This window comes from Cyprinodon tularosa, unplaced genomic scaffold (genome assembly GCF_016077235.1).
Source record: "Cyprinodon tularosa strain WSP-4 unplaced genomic scaffold, ASM1607723v1 ctg166, whole genome shotgun sequence".
NCBI lineage: Eukaryota > Metazoa > Chordata > Actinopteri > Cyprinodontiformes > Cyprinodontidae > Cyprinodon > Cyprinodon tularosa.
The window spans coordinates 1,966,478-1,978,824 of NW_024038493.1; the positions used below are offsets into that span (position 1 = coordinate 1,966,478).

At 38.3% G+C, this 12,347-nt stretch overlaps 1 protein-coding gene across 2 annotated transcripts; it reads right to left on the minus strand.

Annotated features, from left to right (window-relative positions):
* Positions 1–10,997: 10,997 nt before the first annotated feature.
* Positions 10,998–12,347, minus strand: LOC119780760. 2 transcript variants are annotated; one of them, XR_005280448.1, is made up of 2 exons: positions 11,471–12,347; positions 10,998–11,117 (listed from the first exon to the last, which is right to left on the minus strand). XR_005280448.1 is itself a non-coding variant. In XM_038280904.1 (2 exons), exons 1-2 carry the CDS (start codon positions 12,289–12,291, stop codon positions 11,013–11,015), a joined length of 672 nt encoding a protein of 223 aa, XP_038136832.1. In that variant the 5' UTR covers positions 12,292–12,347; the 3' UTR covers positions 10,998–11,012. The 2 variants fall into 2 exon arrangements, 1 of the variants encoding a protein (XP_038136832.1); XM_038280904.1 differs by having other exon boundaries at positions 11,725–12,347.

The window sequence follows — 12,347 nt, forward strand, 5'->3', positions numbered from 1 at the left end:
GTGGCACGGTCTATTTCATTTGATGCTAAACTTGCCTAATGGGCAAGTGCAAAGTCACGAAATGTTGCAGTTTAAATGTCATAAACATTAAAACTCTGACATGGAGTCCAGTCTGTTAAGATTTAATATTTCCGCTACTGTTATATATTTGTACTTTATTAACCTTCTTTAATAAATACAAATATTGGGGGTGGGCGGCAATGATGCATTCGCATCCACCTCAACAATATGTAGTTGTGCCCCTGTTTAAGCCCCATTTACACTACCTCCTGGAAACCGATATGTGCCGAGCTTGGATCAGTTAACCATTACAAGTGAATTTTGTGAATTTACTTGACAGAGTCAGTTTATGGGAAGTGGACACCACAAACAATAGTCTAATCAGGACATACAGACAGGAAAAAACGACGGACAATAAGGCTCATCACACTGCTAAGCAGAGTCATCACTGGAAATTGTGTGGCACAGTAGGGAAGCTAGTATTTTTATGAATGTCTGAAGTTTTTCTGAAGGTTTTAGCTGATTATGGGAGCTGACTGTATGTGGATGACACAGTCTGCTCATACGGTCTTTGTTATCTGAAGACCGAGCCAGAACTGATCCACACCAAGCCCTACTGATGAACTAGTACCAGTTTATAGCAGTTTGGTTTTGTCTGGCGCGGTCCAATTCAGTTGTCCGTGCCATTTACACTCAGCGTTATCTCACGGTTTCAAAAGGGTAGTGTAAATAGGGCTATATATTCATCAATGAAACTGACCCCACTCATGATGTTGCAATGCTAGCCCATCTCCCAGACACTTGTCAGCCAGTAGGGTCTGTTACCTGTTTATTAAATTTAGGCCGTTTTTTTTTTTTATTAAGTTATGCTTAAGTAATAAACAAATAGTTGAGTTTAAATTAAAAGTTTAAAAGTGTAAATGTATTCTATCCTACTTATTACATTTCAGTTAGCAGAAATTTAAAGTCGTAGGGAAGTGATATTTAAATGTCTAATCATTCTGGTTTAAACATGTATATAAATGTACTCTTTATCAGACGATATTGTCCCAAAAGTTAGAACACATCTATTTAAAAAAAAAATCCTATCTTAAAAGCTGTGCTTTTTTCATCCGTTATCTTATGCAGGCCAGTTAGTTATATGTCGGCTTTTACACCTAAATTTGGCCAATCATATATCAACGGTCATCTGTCAATCAATTTTCTTTGGTCATAGCATCTTGACTCATATGTAACAGCTAATATACGCAACGGTTGAAATAAGAATCATTTACTTTCCCATTCAGTTCCGTCCCAGTGTTCACGGGGATGGACGTCTGTGTCTGTGTCAAGCGTAGAGCTAACAGAACTGGCAGCGTTGCGAGGAGAGGGCTCAAACATGTACGGCTGTAAGCCTTCTACACCAAACCAAGCTTCTGCCGCCATGGCGTCCTCTTCCACAACATCTTCGTCCCCGCGTTCCTCCTCTAAATAAAAAATCTATGACAGAGGAGACTCATCCACGACCTCCGACACTAAACTCTCCTCCTCTTGCATGTTTCCGCTGTCCATAGCGTTCCTTGACAGTGTCGTTTCTAAGTCACCAATTTAGTGCTACTTGGTCCCAATGGAATTTCCCATTGGGAACCTACTAGCAATAATTTGCTAACTGGTTAGCAAGATGCTTGCGACAAACTGGCCACAACCAAACTTGATGGGGAACCTTCCACTGCAATAATCCCGCTCCACTTAATAAACGACCAATCACATTCGCTTTATTCATTTGTGTAAAGTCTGGCACCACTCGGGAGAATTTGGAAATGCAACGGTTTGAAAAGCCGTTTCCCTACAACTTTAATGAGCCTTGATTAAATTAGATTCAAAATTCAGAAGTGTGCATCATTTAATTTCAATTAACTCCAATTGGTTAGAATTAACTGATTTATGATATTGTTTGTTTAGCTCATAAGATATAATTACACTCTACTCAGTTCATTTTAGCCTAAATGAGTACAGTGCAATTGTTAAATAACCAAAAGTTTAGTATATTAACTTACTAACATACAAAGAAAGACAGTCATTTTTGGTATAGGCTAATAGTTTTCATTTTTTTCCATTCTTATTTAGCCTAGTTACACTTTTTTATAGATGACATTCTGATTTACTGTGACATTTACCACATTTTGTCATTAATTCAATTCAATTCAGTTTATTTATATAGCGCCAAATTCACAACACATGTCATCTCAAGGCACTTTACAGTTCAACCAGATCATACAGTCAAATTGATACAAAGTTTTCTATCTAAGGAAAACCAGTTGATTGCATCGACTCATTGACTCAAATACAATCCCTCACACTAAGCATGCTTGTAGCGACAGTGGAGAGGAAAAACTCCCTTTTAACAGGAAGAAACCTCCAGCAGAACCAGGATCAGTGTGAGCGGCCATCTGCTGAGGCCGACTGGGGTTCAAGGAGACAGAAGCAGAGGTACAAAAAGCAGCTGTAAAAGTTGCCCCGTCCAGGAAACACACAGCCAGGCAGACGAGCTCCGAGCCGGCTCCCATGCCAGAGGATGAAGAGAGCACATCCACCCAGTTACAGGACCACACTGGAAAACAGGCCGATCTCCAACATCTATAAACAAGGGTGTTGATGGAAGCAGCACAGCTGATGTTTCTTTCCAGGATGACGTCACAGCCAAACAGGAACAGACGAGGCAAAGCTACTCTGAGGAAAAGCAGATAGAGTAGAACGTTAGAGATTGAACTAACAGATTCTGCAGAATAGGAGAACAGAGAGAGAATGGACCAGGGTTGGGTCCAATATGAGTTGATGGTTGACTCCCCCTAGAGGTGTTGAGCTCTTCCGTGATTCGAATCTGTTTGCAGGCTTTCTTGACTTTCATTTGGTATTTTTCTGCTTGCAGCTGTTTTCCCTGTGTTTGTTTTTTAGGATAATTTATTTATTTTAGCAGGTTTGCACTTTGCTTCTCTATATTTTTAGTGATTGCAGCTTTTCGCTAGAGGCCACTTTTGGTCTTTACGTTAAATTTGCACCTCTCGAGAATCTGGGACAGTGTTTAATTCTATGGGGTGGATTTTGTTCCTTTACTGTTCCATGCAAAGAATACGCATTGTAAATTAAAATTTGAAAAATTAAGCTTAAAAAAGCTTTAATAACTGTACTGTTCTTAGACTTGATTTTTACATTTTCTTTCATATATACATTGTTTTCAAATTTTATTTTTTTCAAATTAATTTTTTATACATAATATATACAATTTTACTTTTTTATTTATGTTTTTAAGATTTAGTTTTACGAGTTGCAGTATTTTTAAATTGTGCTTTATAGATCTCATTTCCTTTCATTCTGGGGGCGGGGGTTGTAAAAACACATCTCTATGGTGTGCATGGAAGCAAACCTTTGTATTGGGTTTTAAGCAAAAATAATGTGATCTGTAAAACACAATTGGTAAACTCAATGGAAAAAGAAAAACCGGGAAAAAAGCAATGCAAAAATATGAAATATGCTAAAAAATTTAGAAAAAGAATTTAGAAAAAAAAAATATCATTTGTAAACAAAAAATTGGAAAAGAAAAAAAAAACTCTTTTTGATTGAAATGTTATTCATATTCCCTGACAATAGCTGGTGGACCAAGCAAACTATATAAGTGAAAAATATATATGTTTATCCAAAAGTAATTTCCCATTTAACATCTTCAAAATCTTTCTAACTTTTTCTGTACCTGCATAAAAAACTGGTTGTTTTACAAAGTCTTCCAACATAAAACACAGTCTGGTTAAGCCATCTGTGAGACATATGTGGCCAAAAAAAGAATAGTGACCACCATAACAAGATTTTATTTGGCAGGTTAGATGCTTCCAAGGCTAACAGAAATGAAGCTGATTTATGCTTTTCAAGGTTCTGGGAAGGATCAAGATACAGTTGTTTGTAAGTTGGATGTTACTTGCAACCCTCCTATTGTTAATGCAAAAAAAAAAAAAAGAAGAAGTACTGCCCTATAAATAGTGGTTTAAAATTTATATATATATATATATATATATATATATATATATATATATATATATATAAAAAGCCTAGATATTAGCTTTCATAATCTGAAATCTGAAGAAAAAAAAGTCCAAGGACTGACCAGCCCAGGGAAATACATTATTCTTCAACAGTGCCTGTGGCTGACTTTCAGAAAAACAATCAAGTTTAATCTAATAAATCTGATGAAATCCATGCTATAATTCCGGTCAATACATCCACCAGGGTTCATGCAGTTTAATTAAAAAACAAAATTAAACATGCCCCCACATGATCCTCTTCCCTAACAGCACTTGACAGTGAATACAACTGAATTAACGCAGACACGGTGTGGTAAGAGGTGAATTTGTTATCCGGATAATTACACCCGGGATGCCAAGCAGAACAAAAAAAAAATAGAAAAAAACCCTGAATGATAGAAAAGATAAGTTGATAAACACAGCGTTTGAATGCTTGATTACATGTACTCTGTCACCCTGTCCCTGCTGATACCTACATCGGCATCAGGCGATAACATCTTTGTAATTCTAGTAGGACAACAAGATTTAAACATGCATGGCAGCATTTTAATTCTGTTGACACCATATTTAATTAATGCTTATTTGGCAGCAAGTTGTTAATATGCATTAAAAAGATGTTGGAAAGGTATTTTATCTAGAGTTTACCGTTTAGATCCAAACATCTGAGTGGATTTCTAAATGAAAAGAAAGCAACAAAACGTAGAGTTTGATTATTAGAAATTGAGCTCAGGGGAGGGTTTCATTTTCTCCCTCACTCTGTGATTGTTTAGCATCCTGCAGGATTATGAGCTCGCCCTTGAATCGTCTACTTTCTCTGCAGCTCTAAAACGCCAGAGCCGATTTAGAAGCCGTGCCTTTTGTTTCATATGCAATGATTCAGTTACAGTTTCCATCGTCGGATGAGGACATAAATGGTGTAACCAATGCATATTTGAAGCCCCTTTAATAAAAGAGAAGGGAACTCTTTGGGCAAAACATTAATTTACCTGATGAGCTCTTTTTACAGCACATTTGTTCAGAGGCAGCTACTAATACCTGTAGGTGCTGTATAGGTGTCTGGCAGCCATTTTGGAATCTGCCAACAGAGATGGAGACATGCTGAGAGAACCAACTTCTTGCAGGCTCTCTATGAGACGTTACTGAATGATAACAAGGATGAAATTACAAGCAATCTAACGCCTGATTGCAGGAATCAAACTCTCCAGTTGCAGAACTGCAGGGTTAATATCAAAAAGAAGAAATGCAGTCCAGGGATTCTGGAGCAGCTGAAAGCTCAGGTATTCTCAATTATCGGGAATATGTCATAGTTGCTGTCCGTAATTAAAGTCTAATCACGCTGGTTGATTCAGAGAAGCAACCTCGTCAAACTCTCATTAATCTTCCTCTCTTTGAAGGCTAGATCCAGACACGCAATGGGGTGGATTAAAATTATGGGTTTGATCAAACTTTGGATGTTTAGATGAGAAAAATGGAACGGCATGTAATAGAAAAGGAATTGAAATGTTGAAAAAATAGAAATGTAATGCAAATATGACCTACAGAAAATCTTTATCAGGGATTTGATGCAGCACAATCCTAAATATTATGTTTAATTTTTGAATATCTCATATTAAGCACGCATTTTTATAACATCAAGTACCTAGTTACTGTATAGTTACTAGTTATTTCTCCAATTTCTATGATCTAAAACAGGGGTCTGCAACCTTTCATATCCAAAGAGCCCTTTTGCCCAGAGTACGACCAAATAAAAGTTGTTTAGAGCCGCAAAATATACCATGACTTTATCTAGAAAACCTTTTTTTTTTAAATCTTGTATAGGAAATCTGTTGTTGCCATCTCAAACAATCAATTAATCTATTTTTAATGTTAAAACGTATAATTTTCAAGCTAATTCATAGAAAAGTGTCTCCTAAAACATATTTCTGGTTCTTTTAATCTCATTCTTTTCCATCTTATAAAAAACGCTAAAGCTATTGATACCGGACGGTATATATTATAGTAAATTATTTAGCTCTTTATGTTCATTTTAGCCACTATTAAGAGCCGCTGGAGAGGGTCCAAAGAGCCATATGTGGCTCCGGAGCCGCAGGTTGCAGACCCCTGATCTAAAAGATCAAAGAACTTGGATATCTTTCCTGCTATTAAAGCTTTAAATATAACTGGGATTTCAATTATGCAATGTAAAATCATTGTTATTAAATAATTAAATAACTAATTAAAAGGACCACACATACACTGAATGCTTAGCTGCACCAATTTAGTGTGTGTGTGAGATATGTGAGATTATGTAGATGCTATCATGTTTGCCTCTGACAGCCTTTAACTAGCTATGAAATAGAAATGAAGCTGAAATATAAAGCTTTCAAAGCAATTTGTTTCAATAGAATTAAACAAAACATTATTTCCAGAAATAAAGAAAAACATATGGGGACAATAAACCCAACAGTTCTGTATGAAAAAATCAGAAGTGACTTCAATATAACAACTTCTTTTGCCTTAAGAAGTTTTTCAAATTTCCATTTACAAAAATAAAAAATAAATTGCAAAAATAAAAAATAAATTGCAAAAATAATGAAACAAATTTCACTTCATATTCTGTATTTCCAAGAAAAGGGAAACAGGTTCTGATCTTCACACTTTTTCACACATTTTTATAGACAATGGTGTTTTAGCAAACACATCATACTATGTTGATAGGCGGAGGTGGCCATATTCTCTGTAACAAGTTAATTAAGTTCCATTATTGTTGCAAGGAACACATTTTGTCATTGGAAATCTGTTAAATAGATAAATATCTTTGCTTTTTTTTTCCATTTAATTTTTTTTTTTTTCACTTTCCATTTTGACATTTTTTTATATATTTATTTTGTCAGACTGACATTTACCCATTGGATTTTTTCTTTATGTCTTCTTTTATAGATGATATTCTCTTTACTTCTGGGGGCGGGCTTTCCTCTGAATTGAGGAGGGAAGACATATATCTATTGGTGATCATTGGAATTAGTAATAAGAACTTTACTGGTCAAAAGTGAGTGTTTGCAACATCTGCAGGACCAGCTCTACCATATCTAAAAATAAATACATAAATGATATAATAATTGGCCCCAAAAATACAATGAATAAATAAAAGTAGGTAGAAATTAAATTATACAGTGTGACATAACTGTATATATCTCTTAATTAGCTTCTTTATTTTTTTACCTTTGTAATCATTTACCTTATTTATTTATTGTCCGTTATAATTTTCAACTTTATTTATTAATTACTTCTTTTGGAAAAATTTGTTACTTCCAAAATCCTTTTGTTTTTTGATTTATAAAGCCTTATTTCTGGATTGCATTTTTTTTTTTTTTACAAATTTCTAATTACTAAACGTGTTAATTGCTTTGTAACAATCATGTAAAAAAATTAACTCCATCTATTTAAAAGTGGTGTCCTGATTCATGACAATATTATCCAGGAAAACCAAAAAAAAATCTTTATACAACAAGCTGCAGATGAGCATTTCAGAGAATAAAACATCTCTCTTGTGGCATCAGCCATCTTCTATGGAGCTGTCTGTTGGAGCAATGGCTGAGAGACAGCAGCTGGATGAGCTCATCAGGAAGGCCAGCTCTGTGATTGGATGCCCCCTGGACTCAGTGAGGTGAGAAACAAAAGGATCCTAACTAAAATAACATCTCTGTTGGACAATGTCTCCCACCTTATATATGAAGCTGTTGCTGAACTTGAAAGCTCCTTCAGTGACAGACTGCTGCTCCCTAAATGCACCATGGAGCGTTACCACAGATCCTTCCTCCCAGCAGCTGGAAGACTCTATCACATCACCGTTCCCAACAACTTCAATAAGTTGTTGCATTCATGCTGATTTTTGACCAGTTTCTGTCTTAGTCAGTTAATTACCATGCTGCTTTCATTTTTGCACATCTCTGGTGTTGCTGCTATTTTTTTTTCAAATATCCATTACTGTAAAAATGTCCACATCTGTTGATTGACAGTAGCTTCGTTTCGTCTGTTTCTGTTTGGCTGTGACGCCATCCTGGAGAGAAATATCCGCTGTGCCCCCGCCATCAACACCTTTGTTTTTAGATGTTGGAGATCGGCCTGTTTTTCAGTGTAGTCCTGTTTTTCTGACTGTGACTGGCTAGACATGCTCTCTTCATCCTCATATGGGAGTTGGCTCGGAGCTCGTCTGCCTTGCTGTTTGTTTGCGACCTCTCCTGGTTGGCCAACTCAGCTGCCTGTGTCCTTCTACCGCTACACCATCGAGAGCCTGTTGACCTACGTTGTGACAGTGTGGCACCCTAGCTGCACGGAGTCCGACAGGAAGCGTCTGCAGAGGGTGACAAACACTGCACAAAAAATTATCGGTTGCCCTCTGCCCTCTTTGACTACCATCTACAACTCCCGTTGTCTCAGCAGGGCCAGAAACATCCTGAGGGATATTACCCACCCCGGCTTCCATCTCTTCAACCTGTTGCCCTCATTAAGGTGGATAGCTTCTTCCCCAAAGCTGTCACCATACTTAACCTACATTCAGACTTGCACTAATGTATTGTATGTGTTATTTATGTGTGCACTTTTACGGAGCTGCTCTCCAATTCTCATTGTACACAGTACAATGAGAATATAAGGGTTTCAACTTCAACTTTTACAGTTGCTTTTTGTATCTCTGCTTCTGTCTCCTTGAACCCCAATTAGCCTCGGCAGATGGCCGTTCACACTGAGCCTGGCTCTACTGGAGGTTTTCCTCTCCACTGTCGCTACAAGCATGCTTAGTGTGAGGGATTGCCTTCGAGTCAATGAGTCGATGCAATCAACTTGTTTTCCTTGAATAGAAAACTTTGAATCAATCTGGCTGTATGATCTGGTGAACTGGAAAGTGCCTTGAGATGACATGTGTTCTGAATTGGCGCTATAGAAATAAACTGAATTGAATTGAATTTAGTTCAGGGTAACTTTACTTCCATCGTTTCCATTTTTTTTTCTTCAGATAATTAGGGAAATACATTTATTTATATTTCTGGGGCCACTTACGTTCCTCACAGCTTATCAGCAGGTATTCATATTGCAAACAGAGCTCTGTGTTTATTCGTCTCCACCTGTTTTTCCCCTCTTTCCTTTGAGTGTGGCCTCTTCTGGGATAACTATAGTCGAGCTCTTGTGTTTGCAGAGAGAACAAGCAGCTGGGAAACCCGGTGGTCCCATGCTCTGAGTCAGATCAACCGGAGCGCCATGTGAGAGCACCTGGCTCTCTTATACACTGCCTGTTTGTCAGACAGCACAGACACATGGAGGTCCAATGAGAGAGCGAGGTGTAGAAGCTGCTCTACAGGGCCATGCATTATGCAGGAAGCTTTCTCTCCCCTCTCTCTATCTGTCTACCCCTCTGCCCCCATGCTCAGCGGTAAAAATAGATCAACAGACCTGAAAGTTCAACTCTTTTTCCTTTTTTTTCATGCCTCTCACTTTTACTTGGATCCCACCAGGTGCAGCAGCTGCTGGCACGCGCCCCATATTTCTTCGCCTCTGTGTTTGTGTTTCCAAGGTTTTAAACGCGTAGGTGTTTACACACTCTTTTTCAAAGTGCGGGTGTGTGTGTTTGCATGTCAGCCAGGGTTGTTTCATCAGTTTGCGCTGCACTCAACTTCTAATAAAAGTGGGATATTAGTTACACAGTGGTGTTCCTGGTTATTTCCGAAGGAAGGTATTATTTGGCAGCGGCTGGTGGCGTGACATTTGTAGATATTGCATTGTCGTTTGTACTTTGAGACCAGAAGCCTGTGAACACTCTATTATCTAGGAATTGAGGGCCTGAATAAAATCAGGAGGCGTAGCGATGAAGCACAAAATATAACAAAAGGAAAAAAAAAAGGTTTTCTCTGAATTTTATGGAACTTTAATTTCCTTTTACCTCTGAGTGCTTCAGTCTCTATAGACGTTAATATCCGGATTTCATCTTTTGATCGTTTTCAAGCCACATATAAAGAGCTAATGGGTTCATTTGGACATAACGTTATAGAAATTCAAGGAATATTTGGAGGTTAAAGAAAATAAAGAGATGAAAATCAAAATATTTAAATTATATCTAATCAAGCACTGTCCAAATCACCTGTCATTCTTTGTTAAAAAAAAAAAATGATAAGTTGAATTCAAATGATCTGAGGAAACAGTTGCCTTAAAGACCAAATTGTTAGTAAATTTTTGGAAAAAATGCAACAAGCTGTTAACTAATTGATCATATTTTAAACGTTTAAGATTTAAAGTGTTTGGCCACCATAATGAGGCTAATTACCAACAAGAGGGACGTTTCAAAGCAGTCTCTCTAAAAACTGATTTTCTTTTTGATATATAGGCTCAATTGAGATTATGCTGGAGAGTGGAACAATATGTGCTGCTTAAGCTCTGTATGGAGAGTAGGTAATTGGATGTGTTGTTAAGTGAGGTAGAACTTTGAGATAGTGTATATTTATCATAAGCATGGACGAATATCTGCACAAACTCTGCTGTGATGAGCTCAGAGAGACTCGGATACCAACACAGTTAAAGTGCCGATACAAATCTTCCAGGAGCACACGACTCAGTAAACAGGAGTTCTCACATGAACTTGCTAGGGGATTACTGATTGGGATCAAAATCAATTCTGGAGAAACGTTAAATAAAGGGAAGAACACCAGATCTATTCTATCTGAAAGCGCACAAAGAGCAGCAGTCATTGCCCCTCCAACAGCTGGTGTTTCTCAAGACTTACCACCACAGATTGTGTTAGAATCCTAAAAACATATCTCTGCTCAAAATCTCTCAGAATAACGTCTATGGGTCAGAAAAAAGCAGGATGCTCCTAGACTAAGCTGTAGAAAACCCTTCTACATTTAAGTTAAGGAAGGCTGATTGAAGTGGCACCATGGATGGGAGATTCCGGTTAGAGAATCAGGAGACTGGAGATAATGTTCGGCAGCTTTAATATGGCTCCAAAGACAGAACATGGTCCATAACAGGCTGAGATGCATAAGTACATGTGAAACACATGTTACATGCTGAGCTCATGGAGCATATGAGTATGGTCTGTAAAAAGGAACAAACATAAAAGTGCTTATGAGCCAAATTAGGATTTCACTAAACATTTCAGCAAACAGCTACAGAAATAAACAAACAATTAACCAAAATCCCAGCAATCCTCATACAAACACTGCTGGATCAGTAGCAATAACACAAGCCATGCAACTTCAAATACAGCAACTCTAGGCAGCAGCAGCATTAACTGAACTACTATTAGCAACAAATGCTAACCAGCGCTAGCAATCACAGTAGCTTACCAGAACAGCAAGAAACACAGAAATACGGTGCAAATTACTGATTCACACTACAATTAGATTGAAGCAGAACATGTAAAGAGTAAAGTTATATCTAAAAGGCACTTTATTTATTACGCACACAAATATCCACCATGAAGAAATAAAGATTCGGCGCGCGTCACACTAATAGCGGTCCGGGCGGAAACAAGAAACTAAATTAGGTTCTCCCTCAGTCTTTCTAACACAGCCGCCCCCAATTCTCTAACATGAGAATTGTATCGAACATAGAAAGACTGCTATATGAACTAAGAGTCATTAGTAAACTGGGGAAGCTGGACCAGTCTAACGACAGGCCTTGTGTAGATTTTGTCCTTTACCTTCACTGTGGCAATACGTACACGTCCATCTGCACCCTTGAAGGTCTCAACCACCGAACCCACAGGCCAAAGAGCCCGCGGGAGCCGTGGATCAACAACAAGAACAACCTGACCTGTAGTAGGTTCCTTGCTATCGCTCTTCCACTTCTGACGTTGCTGCAGTCCCGGGAGGTAGTGTCTGATGAAGGAAGCCCAGAAGTTGTCTGCCAACACCTGGCTGTGTCTCCACCGTCGCTTCCCAAGCAAATCCTCTCCGCCATATAAAGCCTGGGGAAGAGATGAATCCCTGCGTCCCATAAGTAGCATGTTGGGTGTTATAGGATCAGGATCCGAGACATCTGTTGACACATAGCCCAATGGCTTGGAATTAAGAATTCCTTCCACCTCGATCAGTAGAGTCCGCAGAACTGGCTCAGCGACTGACTGCTCTCGTAGGACTACTCTCAGAGCTGTTTTCACCGACTTGACTTCCCTTTCCCAGGTGCCTCCAAAATGTGGAGCGGAAGGTGGGTTAAACTGGAATCTGATCCTCTGCTCTGCTAATTGCTCCTGCAGGCAAGGAGCCATAGCTTCAAAGGCCTCTACTAATTCTCGATTTCCTCCTGTAAAGTTGGTTCCATTAT